The 27,468-nt window shown below is 39.0% G+C and overlaps 1 protein-coding gene across 1 annotated transcript in view; it reads right to left on the bottom strand.

Annotated features, from left to right (window-relative positions):
* Positions 1–26,194, bottom strand: part of PPA2 (inorganic pyrophosphatase 2) — an 87,347-nt gene extending 61,153 nt beyond the window's left edge. The window contains exons 1-5 of the mRNA XM_082729193.1: positions 25,981–26,194; positions 13,801–13,865; positions 11,882–11,926; positions 6,280–6,333; positions 4,301–4,420 (exon numbers count right to left, since the gene is read on the bottom strand). Of these exons, the coding sequence (XP_082585319.1) occupies positions 4,301–4,420; positions 6,280–6,333; positions 11,882–11,926; positions 13,801–13,865; positions 25,981–26,161 (465 nt within the window). The 5' untranslated portion in view covers positions 26,162–26,194. The remainder of the gene's footprint in view (positions 1–4,300; positions 4,421–6,279; positions 6,334–11,881; positions 11,927–13,800; positions 13,866–25,980) is intronic.
* Between the last annotated feature and the right edge of the window lie 1,274 nt (positions 26,195–27,468).

Below are 27,468 nucleotides of genomic sequence, written 5' to 3'. Positions count from 1 at the left end.
GAAATCTTAGTGGGGGGGTTGCAGAGGGTTGGCAAAATGGGAGAAGGGGAGTGGGAAGGATAGGCTTCCAGTTACAGAATGAGTACGTCACAGGAATAAAAGTACAGCACAGGAATAGAGTCAACAGTATTGTAATAGCGTTGTATGGCGAGATGGTAGCTTTACTTGAAGTGAGTGTAACATAAACTACAGAGCTGTCCAATCACTATGTTGTACAGCTGAAAGTAATGTAACACTGTGTGTCAACTATACTTCAATTAAAAAAGAATTGTTGCGGGGCACCTGGGTGGCTCAGTGGGTCAAAGTCTCTGCCTTTGGCTCAGGTCATGATCCCAGGGTCCTGGGATCAAGCTCCACATGGGGCTCTCTGCTCGGCGGGGAGCCTGCTTCCCCTCTCTCTCTCTGCCTTCCCCTCTGCCTACTTGTGACCTCTGTCTGTCAAATAAATAAATAAAATCTTAAAAAAAAAAGAAAGAATTGTTCCACTACACACAAAAAAATTAAAGAAATCTTAAATTTTGTGATTCTAGTCCTTTAACATTATCCAGTCCATTAACATAATGGGTCTTCCAAATATTCACTCAGAAGCTGTAACACTGAATAACCCATTATACATGGAAATACAACTTGGGGAAAGCAAACAAAAGAAAATTTTTGCTCACGCCAAACCCAAACTTTGGGGAAGGCATTACTGCTAGTGAGGGGGAAGTTATTAATTAAGGTTCACCAGTCTAGACAGCTAGAGATCTGAAAGAATGACAGCACGCTGACGAATCACAAGCTGAGGAAGAGGCTGCTACTTAAGTAAAATGCTGCTGCTTACTGTTCTTCCAAGCATGGTTGGCTTGGTAACGGTTCTGAACAAATTTCCTTCTGTTACAGGACAAATCATAAGAAAACAGCAAAATCTAATACCCACAGACACATACGAAACAAATGTAATACACACAATGCAAACATTATTCATTCCCCAAATATTTATTAATCACCTACTAGGTGTCAGGCACTAATAATCTAAGTAGTTAGTTGGAAGACCTCAATGAACAATAAAGACAGAATCCCTGTCTTCCTGGAGTCTGCATTCTAGCTGGAAAAAATTCACAATAAACATAATAAACAACCAAATTACAGAACATGTTAGAAGTTGGTAGATTCTACAGAAAAGGGAAAAAATAAAGTAGGGAAGCAGGAGACAAGGTTATATTCTAAAGGATTTTCAGGGCAGACATCACGAAGAAGGTGATTTATGACCAAACATTTAAGGAGGTGAGCCATATGCATTTCTGGCAAAAACCATTCCTAGCTGGAAGACACAATAAAGATGAAACCTGCACCATGAGTGTGCCTGGAAAACAAGAGGAATCATGAGAAGGCCAGCGTGGGAGTGAGGGAGCAAAGAAGAATGAGAAACTGGAGACGAAATAAAAAATATAAACAGGACGAGGGGCTAGCTATCATTTTACCAGACTCATTCTGTCTTGATACTGACAACGAAGCAAAAAGATATTAGGTACAATTATCTTTTCCCATAAACAACTGATCTAATTTCAATTTTTCATAAATATTCATCAGCTCACTTACTGTTTGGTAAATAAGTTCTCTGCAACCTCATGTATTCTTTTGCTGAAAACTAACACACACACACACACACACACACACACACACACACACACACACACTTTTGGGTGCAGGTTTAAGAAGATGGTAAAGACCTCTGGTTAAAAATGGCAGAGAAACTACAGGTCTATTTTCTCCTCCTCACGTCCATTCTAGCCACACTGGTCTTTCTGTTACTCAAACACACTAGGCCTGCTTCCCCCTTGGGACCTTTATACATCCCGTTTCTTGTTGCATTCCCTCCCAGATGTACATGCTACTTGGCCCCTCACTTCCTGGAGGTCCTCACTCAAATAACCCCTTCTTGTGGAGGCCTTCTCCTTAATCAGAATTACAACATTCCCAATATATCCTAGTCCCATTCCCTGCCTTATTGTTCGCCAACATGCTTACTGCCATTTGACACACTATACATTTTATTACTCTTTTTTTGTTGTTGTCGGTCACTCTGTCCAGAATAAAAGACCCAGAAGGATTTTTGTCATTCTTATCACTGCTTTACCTCCAGTACTTACAGCACAGCCTGGCAAACATCAGGCACTGCTCTCATATCTACTAAGGAACAGCTCTGTGCAGTCTTGGTATAGAAAAAAGGGAAATTAGAAACACTAAAGCACTCACTGTGGTGAAATGGAAATGAGGAAAGACAAGCGCTGTAAAAGGAGATTGGAGCAGGAAGCAGAGCCCAGATCAGGCAGGGTTCAGGAACCATGCTAAGAACATTGTTTTCTGGGGTACCTGGGTGGCTCAGTCAGTTAAGCATCTGCCTTCAGCTTGGTCATGATCCCAATGTCTGGGAACAGGCCCCACATCAGGCTGCCTGCTCAGCAGGTTGTCTGTTTCTCCCTCTCCACACCCCCTCCGCTTGTATGCTCTCTCACCCTCTCAAATAAATAAAATCTTAAAAAGAAAAAAAAAAGAATTTTGTATTTTATTCTTGAGGCAATAGGAAACCACTAAAAAGGTTCTCATATGAACAAAACATTAGGAGATTTAAGTCTTTAAAATGCTATTTTGGATGCTAGACAGTATTAAATGTCAGTAGGCAACAGTTCAGGATGCATTAAGAGACTGCTAGAGTCTACAGTAAAAATACTATACCTAACAGACTACTGTAATAGTAGGTAGGGGCATCTTGAAAATTCAAACACATCTAGACGAGTACAAAAACTCGTCAGGACTTTAGTTAGAAAAACTACAAAAGTTGAGAACCAGTAGATGAATTAGTAAAACTTATTATGCTCCATGGTAACCAGTGGTTTAGTTGTTGATCACCCCCTATGAATTTCTTTAGAGGGAAGACTATATAATAAAAATACCAGTACCTATAATAATGTGATCACTATACTCTTGGCACTCTTCTAAGATCACCGTGTAATAATTGATTTAACTTCAATAAGACCATATGCACTAGGTACTTTATCATCTCTATTTAACAGATGAAGAAAGTGAGGCACAGAAGGACAAACTAACTTACCCAAGGTCACATTACTAGTAAGTGCCATCTCTCCAAAACCCACATTCTTAGTCACGTATGTGCTGTCTTGTGTATCAGTTTTCTTTGTATACCCACCATCTATACACTGACTAGCACAAAAATTATTAATAAATGTTTCATGAAATAAACAAATATATGAACTTTAGTTTGTCCCCTGCCTTCTCTACTTTATATGTCTCTGTTTTTGTCTTTCTCCAATCCAACTGCTTCTTTGGCCTTCTCCTCATCCATATATCCACTCCTACAAAGAGTATCCCCCGAGCTTAAAAAAAATTTTTTTTTACCCTTTTACTGACAGGTCAAACAGAATGTCTACTTAGGCACGTGGGGAGTCAGAACACCTGCCTTCACTTTTTCAACAGACATTCTCATTCTTAGTACACCATTTTAGAAGTGCTTGTTTTAAGCAAGAATGTATCCATGTGGGTGGCCTAAAAGCATCAAAGGCAGCTGACCCCTTAGAAAACAATTTTCTCTCTTCTTTTCCTGTAAATATTCTCAATGGGCAGCTGGTTTTTTGAGTAGGATAAAGCCAGACTCCTTTTTCTCAGTTACTTCCCCAAAAGCATTTTGGAATTTCATGCAAAATGTTAAAATTAATAAATAAAATAAAATATAAAACTTAAATATCCAGATAGATAGTCTAATATAGATGGCTTTTATAATCATAAAAAGAGATGCTTCTCTATGTCTCCTAAACCCAGACTTCTGATTCTGCATACTCCGAGTTTTACTCACTATTAATTTGATCAGTAGGAGACACCATTTGAGCAGAAGGAGATACCATTTCCCAAGGGTGAGGAAACATGGGAAGAAAACAAAAAGGGATAAGATAGGATGCTATCATATATGACTGTATATAAAAGCATCAAAGAAACGACTGAAGATAAAGTGGGTAAAACATTTTTTACTGACTCTTAACTGCCAAGTCCAGAGCAAGAAATGTATTCAAATGCCAAATGTAAGTGTTCTATATGTCTAACTCTAAGAACTTAAGTAAAGACATATATATAGTTTGAAAAAAAATTATTGATACAATAAAACTCCACATTAAAAAATTTTAAATTTACAAATCTCTCAAACTGACATGCCCTCAGAACCAATTTAAATTCAAGTAGTTCACAGGATTTACAGGGCAATTTTTTCAGAAGACAGAGAAGTTTTACCATTATAAAAAAATGTTACCTGTGGGAGGGCACCATAATTCCAGATATAACCCTTGTGAGGAAAGATATTTGCCACATAGCGTAGCTTGCCATTCTTTATATCTTGTTTAATGGGATTCAATGGCTCCTTCGTGGCAATCTATGTAAATCATGGAAAAAAGGAGAGAGGAGGATGAGAAATGATTAATCCTATATTCAAATTGTGTATTTTAAATCTGTCTGCTATTATGAGGCTAAATATTTATATTCCAACTTACTGATCAAAGATACTTTAAAATAAATTAACTCTTATTTCTACTTTACAGTTTTAGGTAAGAAAGAATGTCTAAAAAGGAAACATCAGGGGCGCCTGGGTGGCTCAGTGGGTTAAAGCCTCTGCCTTCAGCTCAGGTCATGATCCCAGGGTCCTGGGATCGAGCCCCACATCCGGCTCTCTGCTCAGTGTGGAGCCTGCTTCCCCCTCTCTCTCTGCCTGCCTCTCTGCCTCTCTGATCTCTGTTTGTCAAATAAATAAATAAAATCTTTAAAAAAAAAAAAAAAGGAAACATCAGATTACATACTTAGTTACTTTATAATAACTTTAGTTATTATATATGCACTCATTTCGAACAAAAATAACAATTACTGAAAAGTAATTGTTAATAAAGATTAACCTACTTGCTTTTTGATACTAATTTTAGGTGTCTTACCATCAATCTTATGAAAATAAGGTTAACGTAAAGATTTTCACCAAGTAATTTCATTTAACTTTCTATCAAATATACTCAAACTGAGTTGCCAAAAAAACAACAAAAAACCCCACTATCCTATAAAGAATAACTTGAAGCCATTTTTGAATGAATAAATACTGCTTAAATTAGGTAGGATCTCACAGATTCTTGATTCTATATCTAACTGAGATAGAAAGTAGCCAGAATACTCAAATATTCTGAAGGAAAACCAAAAAAAGAATCCATTTTTAAAAATTTTTACTCTGACCTATTAAAATATTAACCAAAACAATGCTACTAGGACTTGGTGAAATTACTGACAATTCACTAACTATATATTCTGAAAAACATACACCTATATAACAATCCTTAATTAAAATACTTGAGGGGGCATCTGGAGGGCTCAGTCAGGTAAGTGCCCAACTCTTGCTTTCGGCTCAGGTCATGATCTCAGTTTCTGGAGACTGAGCCCCTTATAGAGTCTGCTTGAGATTCTCTTCTCTCCCTCTGCCCCTCATCCCACTCACATGGGCTCTCTTGTATGCATGTACACATGTACTTGCACATTTTCTCTCTCAAATAAATACCTAAATAAGATCTTTTAAAAAAATACTTGAAATAATACTTGCTATCACATCCAGAGCAATAGGACAAGACTTAATAAAGAAACTAAGTGCCATAAATTAAATTTCACTCAGAAGTTTAAGGAATCTTACCTAACTGAAGATGGAACAAGAAAATTCTGAAGGGCAAAAAGGAAGTTCTTGATAGGTTCATGTCTCAAAGAAAACATTTTAAAAAGGGGAAAAAAAAGGTAACCAGGGAATAGCAGATATCCTGGATAGCACTTATAAATCAAGAGTTGGCCAGGAAAATGCTTTCATTTCTGATACAAAAATCTAAAGGACAGTTTGTCTTTAGAAACTTGCCATCAGTCCCAAATAAATATGTCTCAATTTTATCTGTGAACAAAATACATCTCTGAATCTATTTAAATAAACCTTGAAAATGTTTGTTATTTTTCAAAGACAGAGGAGTCAAAGAAAATTAAATAAATATGTGTATAACAAACCAGAGAAAACACACTCTTTAAAGTGTAAATTCAGCTTTGAATAATATTTTGCTATTTGAAAATTACATTTCAAGTTCACGAAAATGTTTTCTATTGTTTTTATCAAAAAGAAGTTTGTCAACCATCCCAAATTCAAAATACTGCCAGACAACGTGAAATAAAGTTTTTAAGTCTTAATTGTAATTTCTACTTGATATTAAAAGAACATAGCCATACCTCCATTTTAGCATTTGTCCACCGAGGTACTTCTACAACCATATTAAACAAATTCTGCAGGTTAAAAAAAAAAAAAAAAACAGATAATTTTTAAATTTTTACTTATCCTTCGTATCACTTGTCTCTTGTGCAAGAATACTGTAATTTTTTTCCCAACAAAAATGTGTGGAGACTACATCATACATCTGCATGCCTTAAATTTCTTCTGAAAAATTAAAGTTGTTGTCTAAAACACAGCAGGATTTAAGCCATCATGTCACATGATGCTGCAGCATTAAAACTTGCTATATTTCACCTTCACAGTATAGTGACAGAACTAGAATGGAAACGTGTTTCAATTTTTATTTTCCAACTAAAACAGAAGTGAGAGACAGGGTCCATCATGTAAACTAAAGTCTCACTTTTCCAATCTGTAATAGAAGTGTAATGATCTCTGCCCTATTCACCACACAAAGTTGTAACACAGATCAATTACATTATTTAAATGAAAATACACAAAAAAATTACAAAGTAAAATATTTTGAAAATCACAAAGCAATATTTAGGGGAGCCTGGGTGGCTCAGTTGTTAAGCATCTGCCTTCAGCTCAGGTCATGATCCCAGGGTGCTGGGATAGAGTCCTGCATCGGGCTCCCTGCTCAGCGAGAAGCCTGCTTCTCCCTTTCCCACTCCCCCTGCTTGTGTTCCCTCTCACGTGCGCTCTCTCTCTCTCTCTCTCTCTCAAATAAATAAATAAATAAATGAAATCTTAAAAAAACAACTCCCAAACCAATGCAATATTTAAAGACAAGTTATTATGATCATCATGTAAAATTAAGGCTTTTGGCATAGGTATTAAGTTTAAAAAGTCAGACTGACACCTTTCTACACTTAGCTTGCTTATCTAGGATTTCTGATACCCTTAAGTTATAAAAGAACCAGCTTCTTTTTATCATTTTTGAACTTTACAGAGCATTTAAAACAAAAAAGACTCTAGGTCAATGGTGGGTAAAAATACCTGCCTACAGTACTTAGGTATACAAACCTGTAATTTTCCATAGTTTGGGCCTTACAAAAATAAAGTCTCAAGTTTAAAGTCAACTTGCATGCCATTTTGTTATCAGTAACTAACAACTTACCATGGGAAAGCCACGTTAAAACAGTGCTACAAGTATGGCCAAGAACCAGAGCTAATATGCAAGCTGATTGTTACTGGCTTATTTAGAAACATTAATGGCAATTTTATGGAGTCATTTTTAAGTCTGTTAAACCTTGAATTACACTTTTCTAATAATTCATTTTTATTATTTTTTTTGAAGTGTCAGTTCACAACAGATCAGAAATAAACCAAAAACTAATTCCTTAGCACAGATCATTTGAGAAAGCAGTGATTAAATACACTTATTCTCAATTGTGCCACGCATCAAAATCACCAGGAGAGCTTTAATCAATTTTTTTAAAAAAAGGTTTCCTAGAGCCCACCTCCACATATTTGAATTCAATAGCTTGGGGATGGAGGCAGGGCACTGCTTATTTTTAAAAGCTCTGCAAGCAAATTTTAATACTCATCCAGAGTTGCAAACCTCTGGCTTACAGCACTGCTAAACAATACGTGGGGGCTTAGTGAAACACGGATGCTATTAATTCAAAGAATGCCATTTGAGTCACAAAAGTAATGATGGTTGTTAAGCTTTTCTAGTTAAGACTAAAGTTTACCAATGACAGAAACGCAAAACCATAATGAGATAAAGAACAAAGCCAAGAATGAATTCACAACTGCTCCTTAGAAGTATGTCTCATACCTATCTTGCAACTTTATACACAGTCTTGCTGTTATGTTTCATTTTCTATGCTCTTTTATGAGGTACCCCAGCACCTGTTTAAATATGTCTCAAGTAGCTGTTAAAAAGAAAAACCCAAGTAAATGGCAGATGTTCACATAATTTATTCATCCCTGAAAGCCTGGCTATACGAGAACAAATGCATACAGATGAATCCTCAGAGGTTACAGGAAGACCCTGGCTAGTCACAACTGTTTTACACAATGACACCTACCAAAACCACTCACAGAAACTTGAAATAGGCCAAAAGAACAAAAGACACGGTTTGAATTTTAAGTGTGCAAACCGTCTCTCCTTCATCACTTGTTACTGACTCTGAAGAGTGAATCCCCAGCCTGCTTTTCTTCCCTCCAGCTAAAATACACATTACTTATAATTTTTTAAAGCCAATGTTAGCCTGGTTATCCTAAGATTACTGTTAACTATAAACCAGTAATGGTCTGCTGAAATTTACCAGAAAATAGGAAAGATACGAGGGGACACATTTCATGTGAGAAAGCTGGATATGAGCAAGAACCATTTACCTCCTTCTTCAGGTGTTTTCTGTCTCTCTACTTTTCCTTTCTATTTTTATTGCAAAAACCAAAAAGAAAAACTCATAATACATGAAGAAAGTTAGTAAATTTTATATACTTTGGAAAAAAATGGGAGGATATCACCCTTAGTTCCTCTAACTCTTTTTTTTTTTTCTAAAGATTTTATTTATTTATTTGACAGAGAGAAATCACAAGTAGACTGAGAGGCAGGCAGAGAGAGAGAGAGAGGGAAGCAGACTTCCTGCTGAGCAGAGAGCCCGATGCGGGACTCGATCCCAGGACCCTGAGATCATGACCTGAGCCGAAGGCAGCGGCTTAACCCACTGAGCCACCCAGGCGCCCAGTTCCTCTAACTCTTAAAAAGATCAAATAAACTTTGGATTTGATACTAAAAGCAAAGGCAACATGTAGCAAAAATAAACAAGACCATCAGACTAAAAACCTTCCGCTCAGCAAAGGAAACAATTAACAACATAAAAAAGGTAAACTATAAATGGTAAAAAATATTTTAAGTCACATATCAAATAAAGATTAGTATCCAAAACTCAAAGAACTCATGTGACTCAATAGAAAAAAAAAAAATCTGATTAAGAAATGGGCAGGGGGGCACCTGGGTGGCTAAGTTGGTTAAGCGGCTAACTTGGTTTGACTTGGTTTCTGCTCAGGTCATGATTTCCGCTCAGGTCATGATCTCATGGGTTCCGAGATTGAGCCTAGTGGGCAGGCTCTGCACTCAGGAGGGAGTCTGCTTGGGACTCTCTTCTTCTGCCTCTCCCACCACGATTTTCCAAGAGACAGTCAAAAGGTACATGAAAAGGTACTCAACATCACAACTGTCAGAGAAATGCAAATCAAAACCACAATGAAGTATCACCTCACACCTGTTAGACTGGCTGTCATCATCAAAAGACAAGAAATAACAAGTGCTGGTAGGATTGTGAAAAAAGGAGAATGCTTGTGCATTGTTGGTGGGAATGTAAATTGCTACAGAAAACAGTGTGGCAGTTTTTAAAAAAAATAAAAACAGGGGCGCCTGGGTAGCTCAGCGGGTTAAGCCTCTGCCTTCGGCTCAGGTCATGATCTCAGGGTCCAGGGATCAAGCTCTGCATCTGGCTCTCTGCTCAGCAGGGAATCTGCTTCATCCTCTCTCTCTGCCTGCCTCTCTGCCTGCTTGTGATCTCCCTCTCTCTGTCAAATAAATAAATAAAATCCTTTTAAAAATAAAAATAAAAAATAAAAACAAAGCTATCATATGATCCAGCAATCCCACTTCTGGGTATTTATTCAAAGAAAACTGAGGGGCGCCTGGGTGGCTCAGTAGGTTAAGCAGCTAGCTTCAGCTCAGGTCATGATCTTAGGGTCCTGGGATCAAGTCCTACATGAGGCTCCCTGCTCCCCGTCTGCTTCTCATTCTCCTTCTCCCTCTGACTATTGCTCCCCCTGCTTGTGCTCTCTGACAAATGAGTAAATAAAATCTTTTAAAAAAAGACAATGAAAACAGAATATTGAAGAGATATCTACATTTTGATGCTCACTTCAGCATTATTCACAATAGCTCAGATATACAAACAATCGAAATGTCTGTCAATGGATGAAAAGATAAAGAAGATGTGCTTAATATATACAATGAAATATTATTCAGCCATGAGAAAGAAGGAAATCTGCCATTTGTGACAACATGGGTGGACCATTAGGGCATTATTCTCACTGAAATAAGCCAGACAGAGAAAGACAACTACTGCATTGTACTCCTTATATGTGGAATTCTAGGAAGGAAGGAAGGGGGTTGGAAAGAAGGACCAAACTCATAGAAACAGAACAGAAAAGTCATTGCCAAGGGCTTGGAAAAAATGGGAGAGAGTTATAAATAAACAAACACAGAAACTACAGACTCAAATTAGTCACTCTCTGACGTATGAACCATGTTCTAAGAATTAAATTTTAAGTTGGCTATATGGACTCAGAATACATTTTTCCCACTGGGGGGAAAAAAAAACCCACAACTATTTCCAGGTGAATACATCAAGTCCTCAGAAACCTATAAAGCCTCGAAGCCCTCAATATCTATTCACTGCTATCTAGGGCAGAGGTTCTCAAACTTCAGTGTGTACAGAATGCCCTGAAACACCTGTTACATAGGTGGACTAATCAGTCCCCATCAAGCAGATTCTGATTTAGTAGATATGGAATAAACCCTAGAATCTGAAATTCTAACAAGTGTTCTTTGTTGTTCCAGCATAGATGGTTTTAAGGGCCATTTTAACAGACACCAATTTAAGAAAATACAATATGGATGGCTGGGACTAAACAGCATTCATGGCTATTTCTGGAAGTAGATTCAAAGGCTGGGGTCATAAATTTCAGCTGAAGTAGAGAAAAATGAAATAAGGTTTAAGGGAAAAGGAGGCTGAGGAAGGTGGCAGGAAAAACTGTCTGACACCAGCAAGACAAAAAGGCATCAACAGCATGAGACGGGATGACAGGCATCAATCAAATGTTCTGGTCCTAAATCAAGAACTATTAAAGGTTTGACAGTCACATATTTAAGATATATTCAGAAGACATTTATTAGCGTATAATTGGTGTAACTTTTTTTCTCCGTTATCCAAAAGACTTGTTTCTGAATTCTAAAACAGCCTCTCAGACCACCTTTTTCCCTTAGAATAAAAAAAATGGTAAACGGACCAATTTTCATAAAGTTCCTTTACTTCAGACTATCTTTTGTAATAAATAACTTTTATTTATCATGTTTCTCTCTGGGTTTATTTCCTGATTCTCTCTGGTTCTTCAGTTACAAAATGAAATGGTAAGGAGGTTCCTAGAATAGTCAGATTCATAAGCAGAAAGTAGAATAGTAGTTACCAGGGGCTGGGTGGAGCAGAGAATGGAGAGTTAGTGTTTACTGGGTAGAGTTTCAGTCTGGGAAGACAAAGACATTCTGAAACAAAGAATGGTGGTGATGGCTGCACATGTGAAACGTGCTTAATTACACTGAACTGTACACTTTAAAAACTGTGCAATAAATGCTAAATTTTATTTTATGTGTATTTTAACACAAGAGAAAAAAGTGAAACACTAAGATCATCCCTAGCTGCCTTAACCAGGTACTAGAAGAAAAAAAAATCTGTATGCAAACCAAAATCTTGTAAGGGGGGAACTTTAGAAGGATTTTACAAACACAAACTATCATCATGGTCCTTAACAGATAATAGAAGTGGCTCACAAAAAAAACCTTTAGAGATATACCTCATGTTCATCATTTCGTGCTCTCTTTGTAGGAATGCCATTTTCCTATAAAAGAAAAGATGGTATTTATAATTTTAATATTTCAGCAAAGAATACAGCTGCATTGCAAAGCACTGAAAGTCAGCCTACCACAGAAACATTCACCACAGAGGCTGTCCAGAATCATGATTCACGGAGAACCTACCAAATGCCCAGTTCCTTTTCTCTCAGCTTTGCATCCCCAGTGCAGGAGCATTAGTGTTTCATAAAATATTTTATCAGAAAACCTAAGTCTCTTTCAAGTATATTTCCTAGTTTTTATAAAATAAGCAAAGGCTGTGTTCAGTCTTTAAGGAAAGACTGTCAGTTTCCAGTGATTACACTTAAAACAGTCATTTCATTATTGAAATGAAACTCTAGGGAGCATGACTAACAAGCCATGAAAGTACTCAGCTGCACCTCCTGCCTGTAAATTCCACCAAGGTGTGATTACTATGCCTCCATCAAGCACTTCCAAATTAAAACAGAGTATGTGATGGGTTGGGAGGAAAAATTATGCCATTCACAAATGCTCACACTTCTATATAACTTTTACACACCAAAAAAAAACAGTAATGAAGAAAACAAAACAGAAAAATGATTATTCCAAGTAGGTCCCAAAACATTATTTCTGTTCCTAAAATACCACATTCCAAAGCAGGAGGTGCAAACATTAGAGCTGAGGATGGGGGAAACCCATCCACACAACCACGGTGGGTACCAATCTCCACATGCCCAGAATTCACTGGGTTAGCCTGTTGTATTCTGCCCTGCCCCATTCTCAACTCTGCCTAAGCCCAATTTCATATCCCCCAAACCTCATCTTCTTAGGCAGAATACCATGCCCACTGGGTACTTCTAGTCCACTTTTTTTCTAGCTCCACTCCTACCTACTCCATGATTCCCCCAAATATTATTCTTTCACTAAGTAAACAGATTTTGTCGTGATACATCCCCACATAAAGAATCACTGACCCTTTTTCTTTCATTACCCTATTCTAGTTTTATAGCACTTAACACGACTGACTGACTTGTTTTCTGGTTGTCTGTCTTCTCCAATCAAGTGCAAACTAGATCTCACATCTATCTTATTCACCACTACAGGTCTAGTGCCTAGAACACCGGCAAGCTCATAATGCTGCAATGACTATTTACTGAAAGAATAATTAATTAATAAATAAACAAATGAAATCATGCACTTTTGGCCAAAAGCAAGGAGGGTGTTGCTCCTCTGAATATCCCAAGATATTCAGGATGGACTGTTCACTGGCCAAAACAAAACACATGGACACACATACACACACAGTAAAGCGGGAGTTCTTCCTCCCTGTCTGTGGCTTCATTCTCTCTCTAAATTGTATGATTTCCTGTACTATAGCTGAATACTACTTAGAAGCAAAGAGCTGAAAGGATTACACAAGAGCAATTAAGAATGCAACCTCTGGAGTTAGAGCACCTAAATTCATATCCCGCCTCCCACAATAGACAACAGATTTGCAACCAAGGGCAAAGCACTGAACCTCATTAACAAAGAACGGATAGTAACAGTAGACCTAGCAGTACTCAGATAATGCAAGTCAAGTTCTGAGCACAGTGCGCATAAGCACTACGAGCGGTCAATAAATCTTCACTATTATTCTCCCTCTTGCCATCCTATTGACAGTCCAGTCCTCTGAAGGCCTGGAGGAAGCACCAATCACACATCAGTGTTCCCCAATCTTCCTCCCGGAAGGATCCTGTTCTCATACCATCTCTAATGCATGAAGGAGGCTTACAATCCCATTAGGGCAACTTTGCTGTCCTTCTTGACTTCCAACCTCATTCTTTCAAGATGCCTCCAAAAAGCATTTTGTGATATCAGAAATATATATTCCCCCCCCAAAAGCAAGTTAAAACAATACCTCCGTTGAGTCCACCTTGAGAGGAATATCATGAAAGGGGGAAATGTAGTGACCAGCTACATTCTCTGCAAAGGGAAAAAACAGAAACAAAAATAAAAATACAGAATTAAAGCAACAGATTATCCTGTTCTTCAGAACAATTACATCCTTAATTACTTTTAAACTTTTTAAAAACGTGTTCAAAGATTTTTCAAATTAACCTTAACTCTGAATTTAAAGTTTATTTCAACTTTTAAAATTTATCCCAATATGATGACCAAAGAGAGTACATACCAAATAAACCATATCTTGGTTTGCCAAAATAATCTACAGTTGACCTTTGAACAGTGTAAGTTTGAAATGCACAGGTCCACTTATACCCAGATTTTTTTTTAGATACAATGTAGTACTGTAAATGTATTTTCTCTCCCTTCCGATTTTCTTAATAACATTTTCTTTTCTCTAGCTTACTTCATAGTAAGAATACAGTACATAATACATAAACATATAAAAATGTGTGTTAATCAACTGTTTTCGCTATTGTAAGGCTCCTGTTTAACATAAGCTATTAGTAGTTAAGTTTTTAGGGAGTCAGAAGTTGTACACAGATTTTTGACTATGTGGTGGGCACGCAACACGCCCCTAACCCTCTCTTGTTCAAGTCAACTGTACTTTTCTCTGTAGCTTAAAACATCCAAAGTAGAAAAATGTTTAAAACTGACTATCACCCAAATATGAAAAACCTCACTTCTGAAAAGAGATTCTCTAGTAAGTGACAGGATTAAAACTGATGTCAATTTCCCTAGGACAAACCTAACAAGAGAATTCCCAATGTCTGTCTACAATGCACATGAACAAAGATGTAAAGGTCCTACCCAATTAAAAGAAAAACAAATCATTGTGTCCCACTCAGTGTTAGGATGCTTATATCAAGGTAAGCTTAAAACAAAAATGAACTTTAGTCACAGAAACTATCTTATCTTCACTGCTTACTGAAATGTGTATTTTAAATACTTTTAAAAGTATATATTATTTAAATAAAATACAAGAACTTAATACACAGTTTTATTGGAACACACCTGTTTCCAAAAGCTGGGCTTAATAGTTTTTATTGTTTGCTTTTGTTTGTTCTGCTACACTCTCCACCGGGTCCCCAGCATCCAGGAAGTGCCTAGCACTTAGTTGGCATTCAATAAATACATCTCTATTAATATTTCCCACTTTAGTAATAGGGTAACTCCTGAGGACCCACTCACAGGGTAGGATAAAGAAGCGTACACAATGGCAAAGTATATACAATCTTGTTATTATCTACAAAGTTTTTTTCATTAGTTAAAAACAGTAAATGGATAAATATACTCTGCTACATCCATATAATGGTATTTTGCTCAAAGATGTATTAGTACCCGATAAAGAAGAATGAACTATTGATACACACAACAAAATGCATAAATCTTAAAATGTTATCATGCCAAGTGAAAAAAGTTAGACTCAAACAGTATCATTTGGACGACATTCTGGAAAGGGCAAAACTACAGGCATAAAGAGCAGATTAGTGATTGCCAGGAGTTGAGGGCAGAGGGTGAAGGTGACTCAAGAGAGACCACATGGAAACCATTCAGGCACACTGGAGTGTTCTGTGTCTTGATCGTGATGATGTTTAAACCAATCTATATTCTTATCAAAACTCTTAACTATTCCCCAAAAAAGACTCAATTTTACTATATATAATTTCAAAAATCAATAATAAAAAAATAGGTTAAGAAAAACAAGTATTAAAGTACAAATGTAAGCTCTTGTTCCAATGAACAGTCACCAATCTGTGATTCCTAGCTTTAAGCCACAAAGATAAGGTAGTTTTGAGAAAAATACAATCCTCTGGAAGATTATGTCAATCATTACATTTGGGACCCATCACTATGATGGGAATTAACAATAATCTCTTCAAGCAGCTGGATAAAGCAAGGAACTCTGTTATTAAAATTAAGAAAGTATAGGAAATTTGACAGACCAGTTGGGCTGCCTTTATAATTTAGAATAAATGATACCTCTAGCACATTGATTTGGTGTTAAATTTCTCTAAAGCTCCAATGCTCCTGAACTGAGGACAAGCCCCAACAAACTTACTATGATTTAGAATGAAAGCACACTACTCAAGCCTGAGGAGGAAATGGGACTGTGATCATTAAAAGCTAAAGATTTATGAAGTGTGCTGAGGCAAATCGGGATCTAAACATGATATTCAAAGACTATGATAATGCCAATACATGGGTTTAAGCTGCTGTCTAACTTGCATCTTGGAAAGTAAAGAGTATTAGTGGGTGATTGGTCTGACTTAGAAAACCAATACCTACTAGCAGCCATATGAACCATAAAATAGTATAGATTAAAATGTACTAATGAAGAAAAAAGAATAGAATTATATCTGCAACAACAAAAATAAAAGATGGCTTTAGATATCAGATGATAATGCTTTGATTGGGAAATATACCAAAAACTCAGCAGAGCAATGAATACAGAGACCAAGAACCTGACTTCTAGTTACTGCGCTTGATAAACTCACTCAATTTCTCTGAAACTTAATTTTCTCAATTTTTTTCAATTGAGCAATATGTAATTTAGTTTGTAAAAGGTAATGCACTAGATACAGGAACACAAGTGCTAAAAAGTGAGCTAAGCCCACAGCCAAGACAGGGCTTGTACTTCCTCATCTCCATCAGCACCACCTAGTAAGTGCAAAGACAAAGGAGTCCTCTTAGCATTATCAGAAAGCTCATCACTGACCTAATGCAGAAAGGGAGGATGAGACCCCATCAAGTTTTCTGGGGTCAGTGCTATTAGTACACCAGCATGCTCCACAGAGTGTTAAGACTCTCGAAAGCTAGATGTAAAAACAGGTGTTATCTATCCTGATCCTCAGTAAAATGGAAAGGGTAATCCATACTTTACACAGGAGACATAGACAGAGACATGAGGTCCGTGCAGCAAGCGTTGGAGCAATATGTGCCACTCCATAAAGATGACAGAACTGAAGCACAGGATATAAATGGCCCCTTCTCAGAGCCTCAGAATCAATCAGTGATAATCCTGAGTTAGAACTTCAGTATTTGAAGCTCAGTCTGGTTGTTTCTTTAGATTTGAAACCAAGTTGTTGCTGCCAATTTGCTTTTTAAAGTACCTATTTGGGGGGCACCTGGTTGGCTCAGTGGATTAAGCCTCTGCCTTCAGCTCAGATCATGATCTCAGGGTCCTGAGATGGAGGCCTGAGTTAGGCTCTCTGCTCAGCGGGGAGCCTGCTTCCCCCTCTCTCTCTGCCTGCCTCTCTGCCTACTTCTGATCTCTCTGTCAAGTAAGTAAATAAAATCTTTTTTTAAAAAAAGTATCTATTTTGCTGTTTAAACAAAGCAATCTATGTACATGGGTGACAAAATGTAGCAGTCTTCACCTCTCTCCAATCCAGATCCACTGTCAGAGCAAAATTTTTCACCTCTTTAACTTACTTGAGGTCTAGTAATTATCTACATCTCTCCAAATAATATATTTGTATGGTTAGTTTTTGCCTTACCAATTTTAGAAATTATCTACTGATTCCAATATTAAGAGATAAGTTTAGTTCATTCCACTCCTAATCTGTTCCTCTTAAATTCTTTACTAACCAATCTTTTTTCTTTTTTTTTTTTTTTTTTAAAGATTTTATTTAGGGGCGCCTGGGTGGCTCAGTGGGTTAAAGCCTCTGCCTTCGGCTCAGGTCATGGTCCCAGGGTCCTGGGATCGAGCAAATAAGTAAATAAAAATTTTTTAAAGATTTTATTTATTTATTTGACAGAGATCACAAGTAGGCAGAGAGGCAGGCACAGAGAGGAAGGGAAGCAGGCTTCCCACTGAGCAGAGAGCCCGACGCGGTGCTCGATCCCAGGACCCTGGGACCATGACCCAAGCCGAAGGCAGAGGCTTTACCACTGAGCCACCCAGGCGCCCCGTCTACTGACCAATCTTAACATTTACAGCTTTATTCCTTGTTCCACCAAACACACACAGTATTTGACTGTACTACATGGTTTTTTATTTCAGTACCTTTATCCTTCTCTTAATTTTTATCTTCTGCACTTCTATTTTTTCATTTCAAGGTTGATAAATGTTCTATATTCATACTGAATTTTCTATGCTTTTCCTATTAGTATATTTTCAAAACTTCTCTAAAGATAGGAAAAACTTGGAGTGTTTGTTAAACAGGTCTCTGATCTCCCATACCTAGGGAATCAGAATCTTAAGAGAAGTCTGGATAGATTTTTAGCAAATACCCACAAATACTTCTTACACTGAAGTAAGTTTGAGAAGCACTGTCTATGTATTGATTTTTGGCCAAGTATAATGTTATAATTAAATTTCCTCTCCTGTTCAGCTTGTTTTGACTTGTGCTTCTAATTATGTTTCTTCCATCGTCAGTCATAATCATATCTATAAATTATTCAAATGCCTCACAGATTCCACAAAGACTATGGATTCTCTATACACAAACAACTCTCTTTGAAAATCTCTATCCCCTTGCTGCAATAAAGACTGGATGACTTTCTGGCATCCTAAGACTCTGCTTCTTTGGTCTCCAGCTCACATCTGTCTCCTGGATCCCATGCATTCAACTCTTTTGGTTTACTTACTTGTTTTGCAGGAGCATATCCCTAACTTGTATTCTGTAAGGAAGGATGCATATGAGGTAAATTTCCCAAGTCCTTAAATGTCTGAAATGTCCTTATTTGGTCTTCACCCTAGATTGATGCTTGCCTGGGTAAATTCTAGGAGGGAAGTTATTTTCTCTCAGAATCTTGAAGGTTTTAGGCATTCATTTGTGCTCATAAGTCAAATATTAGTTTGATTCTCACTCCTTCTAAGGTGAGCTATTCTCCCTTCCTCCCCGGCCCCATACCTGAAGACTTCCAAGAACCTCTTTATAAAAGCCTCAGTTTTCTGAGATTTTGCAATGTATCTGGGACTCTGAACATTAGGGTCCTTAAATTCTTAGATTTCTTCTACCATCTCTTTGATAATTACCTCTCCATTCCTTCTGGCACTCTTATTAGTCAAATATTGGACTTCACAGATTAAGACTTATGTCTCCTCTACCTCCTTTTTCTATCTCCTTGACATTTTGTTCTACATTCTGTAGATTTCTTTACCTTATAACTTTTCTGGTAGATTTTTTTAGCTTATATTCTACCTTATATTCTAACTTTTCTCTATTAGTTTTCTGGGACTGCCATAACAGATGATCACAAACCTGGTGGCTTAAAACAACAGATCACCTTTCGTCCCACTACACCACCTATTGAGTTCTTTGTCTTTACAATATTTGAAAAGGTCTGTAATTATGTTTTCTTCATAGCGTCCTCTTCCTTTTTAATATATACAAGAGTTAAATCTCAGAGGACATTTATTGGACTTCTTAAAAATCAAATTCTCTTCTACTTTTTCTTTTCTATTTTATTTGTAAGATTTCCTTAAATTCATTCATTCAATATTTACTGAATACATAAGTCTTGGGTATACAAATTCCCTCTTCTTACGAAATTTCTATTCTGGGGGGACAGGTCAAGTATAGAAGCAATGAATAGGAGTATGTTCTTACTATACTGGGTACAATAAGCATCAAAAAGCAAAAGAATGACAGCAAGAAAGGAATGAATAATGGAAGAGATAAAAATTTAAATGGAAAGGACAGGGAAGATCTCACTGATAGGTAATACTTCAGCACAGACCTAAATAAAGTGAGGAAGCAGGTCAAGCAGATTATCTAGGGAGGAACACTGCAGAGAGGCCAGGACAGCTGGAACACAATGATCAAAAGGAAGAGTGGCAGGTGACGAATTCAGAGAGGAAGTCCAGTATTAGTCACACAGAACCTTGTATACTGTGGTGAATATTTTAAGTTTATTTTGAGCGAAATGAGAAGTCACTGAGGTTTTGAGCAGAGCCTGGACATGATCTGACTTACATGTTAAAAGGATCAAGGTAACTTCTGTGTGGAAATCAGACTGGAGGGGTCCAGGGTGGCAGCAGGAGGAAGCCTGCACAAGGCTACTACAATTGGCAGGTGGAAGATGGATTAAGTCGCAAGGGGGAAGTGGAGAGAAGTAACTCTCTTCTGGATACACTTCAAAAGCACAGCTGAAGGGAGAAACCACTGAATCCGAAGTGGGGTTAAGAGTAGGAAAGGCACCAAGAATGATTGCTGAGTTACTGGTTACAGATTTGAGGACAGAAACAAATAACCGAGCAGGCAGAGGAATCCAGAATCCAGGGTACTACACATGGTAACTTCGAGATGTCTCTGAGACATTTAGATGGAGACAACAGAATATGTTTACTGGATGTGTCAATCTTGAGTTCACAAAGAGATTCAGGCTGTTGCAAATCTGGGAGGCATAGATGGTATCTATAACTGTGGGGCTGAAAAGCTCAATAGCTACAGTCAGCAAACTTTGGCCCACGGCCTGTTTTTACTTGTGTAAATAAAGTTTTCTTGGGCAAAGCCATATTCATTTTACTCTCTCTGGTTGCTTCTATGCTAGAAAGATGGAGTTAAGTAGGCAGAGACCCTATGCCCTGAAAAGCCTACTAGTTACCATCAGGGCCCTTTACAGAAAACATCAGCCAACCCCTGCCCTAGAGAGAGAACAGACAGAGATGTGGGCCAAGTACTGAGCCCTAGAGCATTTCAAAAGACCAGCAAAAGAGACTGTGGGAGAAGCCATCAAAATAAAAAAGTGTTATCCCAGAGACAGAATGAAAAAAAAAAAAAGTTTCAAGGAAGACAAAGTGATCAATGACGACAAGTTCTGTTGATAATCCACATGAGATGAAAACTTTAAATTGATCATTATATTTGTCACACGCAAGTCGCCTTTTGACCAATGAATTTGGTAGAGTAGCAGCAATAGCAGCAGGAGTGAAAGCCTGACTGATGGTGATCCTTGACAGTTTGGTTGATATTTAATAAGAGACTAGAAAGACTGATGTGTACACGAGAAAGCCTTTTTGAAAGTCAGCTTCCCGTGGAGACACAGGGGTAAGAAGTTGGCTGTTACACTGGGGGGTGGGCCGTACTACAACCCTCCACTGTCTTCAATTTCTGTAGAAGAAACCAGCCCACTCCACAAGCCCCAAGCCTCCAGGATAAACATCTATGTGTTATTCCATAATAAAACTTACACCAACCCCCTACATTAAGCTCCACAACCCCCTCTCACTCTCTCTCCTATTGGACATTAGCTCCGCACAACCACTGTGGGGTTCTCACCCGAGTTTGGCTTCTTCTTACTCTACAGACCCCCCACAGCAAATATACTTTTACACTGGGACTTCCTCCATGCTGTTTCATCAATAACAATACCTCCAACTGTTTTTCATGTTCTAAATGCATTCTGAAATCTCCAGTTCTGATGGATCCTTCTTATTTGTTGTTTTAGGATTATCCTTTTTTATTCACTTATTATCACTGTAATAGGATATTCACTAGGAGGAAGATTAGACAAACAACTGCCATCTTATCTCAGTATTTTGCTTTGTCAAAAATAATAAACTAAGAATTCTGCCATGCCCATAATCTATACTGCACACGGTCAGACAGTGTTAAAACTTTCCCTTCAACTAGACTGGAATGAGATTTTATTCTATTATTTTGTAAATTACCTATGTTTTTCTCTCATAACAGCAAGTTGTAGTAGGCCGAAAGTTTATTAATGGTATTAGCAAGTGAGAAAATTGAACGGAGTACAAAACTTGTATTGGATAATATGTGTATACACCAAATAGCTACATGTATGCCAAGTACCATCATACGATTACAAATTATTACTAAAAACCATGTATAGAGATTTTTACTGGAAGTTTAGCAATGAAAAATACCAAATAGATACAAGTAATTTTTTAATACTCACACAATAACCATTATATTCTATATGTTATCTATAAAATTCTAATTCTCTGATACAAACCAACTTAAAAAAAAGTTTTAGGAACTCATATATTTAAGATTCAAACACATATTGTGTGGATTATTCACAGGAAATTTTATTAAGTACAAATCTATGGTACAGTCAATGGCAGATTCCATCACCTACCACTCAAATGATGTGCTTAAAAAAAGAAAACCTATAGTAATTTCAACTATGAATGATAGTAATTTTACTATGAATGATAAAACAAATTCACTGTTAAAGAACTGTACGATTCATTCTTACTCTAAATAAAAGCAACATGAATTACCTACAGCACGACGACTCAAAGTGAATCAGTCACCTACCCCATAGTAACAAAAATACAAACTATGAAAAGCATAGCTTCTACTCATCTTTGAGAAAATGTTAAAAAAAAAAAAAAAGAATGAGTTTTTTTTCCTTTTTTGTGATAGTGTGTGAGCAGGGGGAAGGGCAGACAGACAAGAGACAAATCTTAACCAGGGCTCCATCTCAAGATCCTGACTGAGATCATGACCTGAACAGTATCAATGATATTGAGTCAGAGGCTCAACAAAGTGAGCCACCCAGGTACTCCATGAATTTTCAAGTTATTAACAAAACAAAGACAGACCTGCAGGCTATCAAAGGAATATTGACATGCAGTGCTCTCTTTGGTCCCATATAAACAAGTCTAACTTCATTATGAGTTCAATTCAAAAGACTGCAGGACAATATCCATTAAAACCAAGACTTGGGGGGTGCATGGGTGGCTCAGTTGGTTGAGGTTAATTTTGGCTCAGGTCATGATCTCAGGTTTGTGAGACTGAGCCCTGCCTAGGACTCCACACTCAGCAGGGAATCTGCTTCTCTCCGTTACTTTCTTCACCCTTCACAGAATATGACAAGAATTTTGGTCTTACATCCTGAAGTCAAAAGGAAAAAAGAAATGATAATATTAAATATTTACCATGCACCATGCGTGAGACACTGATAATCTTACACACTTGATTTCATTTAACTGTCACAAGCAATTTGATAATATCATTAGTACTATCAGTATTTTGCAGATGGAGAAATTGAGCTGAGGGATGTCAACCAATGCCCAAGATAGTCCAACTTGGCCTACAATCTAAGTGCTTTGATTACTAGTCTAAAACTGTTTCTCTGACACACTTGCTTTTGGAAGTTTCAGTTATCACCTCACGCAGCGCCTCCCCAACTGAATTCCATGAAAACTCCAGGATCATTAAAATGTTAACAATGTTCTAAGAAATATGGGCTCTGGGGTTCAAATCTTTACAAATTACTTTATATCAGAATTTCCCAGATCTTTAATATGCACACTGTGACTCTCAAAGAAGGTGATAAAATGGGAAGTGTTCTGCTCATTTATTAAACCACGAAGTGCTTTGTATAAAGAAAATCTAATAATAAAACTATGGTATGTCTGTGTTCAACTCAGCACAGTTTGGAAAAATGACAACCTAGTCCAATCTCCTCTTTCCATGGTTTAATAAAATTGAGATACAGGTAAGTTAAATGACTCAGTCAAGGCCAACATAAAGTTAATAAAAGGCCAGGGCTAGTACCACGGAGACCTGATGATTCCTGCCAGGATGCTCCTTCCCCTATATCATCCCATCTCACTTCAGTACTGTTTCTACAAAGTCCAGTGCTAATTAAAAGGGAAAAAAGTATTAAACCCATCATTTATTCGGATTCTCCTAAATGGCAGTACAGAGAAACCATTTACAGAAATACAGCTAAAAAATGGTCTACCTCCCAGTGCAATATTGTAGAGAACTGGAATATATTTGGAAATGATTCCACTGCAATAACGCTGAATAACACTTTTCAGCCAAGTAGTGCTACACTCTTGTTTTTCTTTGAAGTTATGTAAAACTACATACTAGTACTTCATGTAGACACTGTCAATGCTCAAAATACCTAATTTGAGATCATCTTTATAAGAAGCAATTTGTTCACTGTTTTCCACTTCCTCCCTTACCCTAAAGGGGCTTCTTTTCACTTTGTCCTACCCTTGCCAGCAAGCAGGAAATATCCTGGGCCAAGGATGCCACCTGGCGTTTTAGACCAGGAACTGTTTAACCTGACATACCTTCCACTCAGTTTCTCACCACCTGGCCCCTTCCCCAAACCACACTCTTCCAGTTCTTGCCTTTTCTCTTCCTATCATTTACCCTAACTCAGTGAACACTGTTGGCATTCTAGTTACAGAAAAATCATGAGGTGAATACACTGTAGCTAAAAAAACACAGTGTAAAGTTAATACAGCCTTGGAAATGCCCTAAAAGAGACCTGTCCAATAGAGAATGTTAAAATACCTAATATTTATCCAGTGCCTTCAGAGAAGATCCACACCAAAAAGGACCCTGAAGATCAATGCTAGGTCAATTGCATTATTTCACAGCTAAAAAAACACCCTGTAAGAAATGAAGGAATCACCTGCCCAAATAACAGTGAGAGTTCATGGAAGGCACAGGGTGAAGGCCTAGGAGTTGCCATTTCAAAAGCCAATGCTCTGTCAACTACCCCGTATGACCCAGGCTCCTCAAGACTTTTTGCTGTTAACATTCAAGTAAAATATTTTTTAGTGTTTTTATATTTTTTCCTTAATTACCTATACTGACATCATGACTCTCTCTGAAGAGCAGGGCCCGTAACTAAAATATCCTCAGTGCCATGTCTAACTGTGTCTAGCACACTTGGTAAATACTTACTGACTTTCTTGGTCTATTATTAGTGTACTTATTGCAAATCTAGAATATTTTCACCATGTTATGTGTTTAGACAAGCTTTAGTCTACTCAAAAACCTAACTGCCATTTCATAATGCTCTGTGCCCCAAATTACCACATCATACATAACCTTCTGGGACACAAGCCACTCAGAAATTTGGGAGTTCTTGTTAAGGGTTCCTCTCCACCTGAGGAGTCTTGATTGACTAAACAAGGATGGGAAAGGATATGTAGCATAGGGGGGGAGGGAGGAGAGCAACCAATTTTGAAGATATTTTAATATTGGTTGCATCATAATCCATAAAGTATACTCAGTATTCTCTCCCATAAAATACTCTTCGACCCTAAGTTCACGTAAGCTAGTGTAAACATTTTATAAATTACAGATAGCAATAATCACAGGTATTATTTCTGATAATTTGTATTGTAGACGCTCTAATCACTTTAATACACACTTTATCATGAAATTCTTACAGCCCTGTTTTGCAGATAAGAAAACAAAAAGCAGAGCAGGTAAAGAAACTCATGCGGGGTCAGAGCGAAGAGCTGAAAAACCCAGGATTCCAGCTCAGATCCGAAAGCCCCCAAAGCTAGTGCTCCTATGAAATGGGCTTATAAGGCAAGGCCGACTTTACAGAAAAAAAGTTACTACCTCTCTCAGTGCTCGGAAGTCATTAGGCATGAAGGCAACTCAACCAACCTCCCTATCTTCACCCCACAGGGAAATACGTGGGTGCAAAGAAAAATGAGAATAAATAACCGGGACCTGGGTCGTTTCCTGACTCAGCCGGTCCGCTTAGTGCCCTGCAACTCGCTTTGCCCTCTGGGGCTTGTTCACTGAGAGAAGATCGGGCTGGCCGGGAGCCAACTAGGCTCTTGGTCGAGCACCGCCTTCAAAGTGCAAATTTGTGAATATAAAATCGTGCTTCTGGGAGATGCTTCGCCAGCGTCTCCCCCACTCCATCCCCACCCCCCAAAAAGACCCACGGGCCTAAGCATCTCCGAAGTTCCGACCGCCTTTCCAATTGCAGGAGGCCCTCACTAGGAGGAGCGCGGTTACGCCCACCGAAAGGGCCGGTCCGCTGGCGGACTCTGCCCTGCCCTTGCACAAGTAAATTACCGGAACCCTGACCGCTGCGGGGCCCTGCCTAAGGCTTCGGGGCCGCGGCGCGGTGACCGCGGGGCCCCTGCGCCTCGGCCCGCCGCTGGGGGCAGGCGGTTGGCCGCGCCCGGGGCGACTCAGCGCGGCGCCACCGGCCGCCCACCCCCCTGCGTCTCCGCGTTCCGCGTTTGGGGACTCGGCGCCGCCTCCCTCGCCGACAGCTCCCGTGGCTCGGCGCGGGCCCCTGCATGCGGGGAGGTGGCCTGGGCTGCTCGGCCACCACCGCAAGCCCGAAGGGAGGAGGGAGGAGGCCGCGTGGACTGCACAGGCCCCACCCCGAGCCTCCCCTGCTGCGCCGCCCGCCGGGGGCCTCTCGAGCTACTTACTGAAGAAGAGGCGGTAATCGGGGGAGTAGAGCTGGCCGCGCTCCTCCGTGCGGTAGAAGGCCTGGGCCATGGCGCCGTGCGGCCCAGGCCCTGCACTCTTTCCCCGGGGCAAGCGGGCGGCGGCGGGGGGTCCCGCGCGCCAGCCCCAGCCGGTGCGCAGGAGCGGCAGCAGCGCGCGCATGGCGTTGACGGCGGTCGGGCTCCGCGCAGGGCGGCGCTGGGGGATCCCGGCCCAGCCGCGCGCCGGTGCCCCCTACTGGCTGGAGCCGTCCCTCCCGCCCGGGGCTTGGATTTAGATCCCGCGCCCCCCCCCACCGCTTTCTCTGGCCGGGCCTGGAGACTTCAATGGGAGCAAACAGCGCCCAATAAATTGCCAGTGACACACGCAGTGTGCACGCTGTGTCCAGAGCAAGGCAAAGACGAGCAAAATAACATCCACCACCCCTGAGGAGCTCACAGCCACTTATTAATGCGTATATGCATTTATTCCTTCCCTCATCCACTCAATATTTACTCTCATAATATTTTTATTACAGTGATAAAAATTGAGTGATTATTCTGTGCCAGGCACGTCTCTATATCCCGTCCAATGTAGAAGGCAAGCTTTGCACACACAAAAACACCATGATGAGACATGATCAGACATCCTTGTGAAGATTTGACAGATCAGGTAACCTTGTGAAGGTAACTTCTTCAAATGGTTACCTCTTCCGTGAGGCCTTTTCTATTTAACCCAACTAGAGATGATTTATCCTTTCTTTTTCTTACATTTTCACTTTTACAATGGCACTTGGTACCAGACCTATATGTTTGTGAACCTGTCCTGTTTTCTGTTTCACCCGAATCAACCCACTGTTCCGTTAATGAGCCAAACACTCCGGAATTAAGATTTAGTATCCTTAGCAGGGTGTAGCAGCATGCCCAGCCATAATAATGTCTCTTTTGTTGTGGAGTTAAGTTGCTCCTGGGAGTCCCTTTTACCAGATCTTTTTATTAGTATATGAAATTCTGGTTATCCACTTTCCAGGAAAACTGGCAGAAACAATTTTCCGTAGGCAATATCTCCACTTCTCCCCATTTCAATTCAGATGACCTTCCTCCGCCTTCTCAAGATCACCAGTGACCTCCAGTCAATAGGAAGTTCAATTCTCACAATAAATCAGAATGAGAGAATCCAGAAGAAAGCAGTAAAAAAGATTTTCTCATGAAAACTTTTAAAGAAAATTAAGTATTGTAAGGACCTATTTAGCTAGAGCGAGTCCATCCGGTTAAACAATAATTCTGTTGTTTAAAACTTAAACTGTCCCTGCCTCCCTTCTCCCAGGGGACTTACTTAAAAACAAGTCCTGGAAACCAGTCCCAGGTAACAAAGCCCAAATACAAGGGTGGGTCAGGCCAGGTAGAGACATCCGATGGGGGGCGGGGGGGGGCACATAATGTCTCCCTAGATATCAAGGACTATGGGCCCCACCCTTTGAGCACCTTTTG

The sequence above is a fragment of the Mustela nivalis genome, assembly GCF_964662115.1.
Source record: "Mustela nivalis genome assembly, chromosome: 4".
Classification (NCBI taxonomy): domain Eukaryota; kingdom Metazoa; phylum Chordata; class Mammalia; order Carnivora; family Mustelidae; genus Mustela; species Mustela nivalis.
Note: the sequence above shows the minus strand (reverse complement) of the source record. Positions and strands in the feature narration are given on the sequence as shown.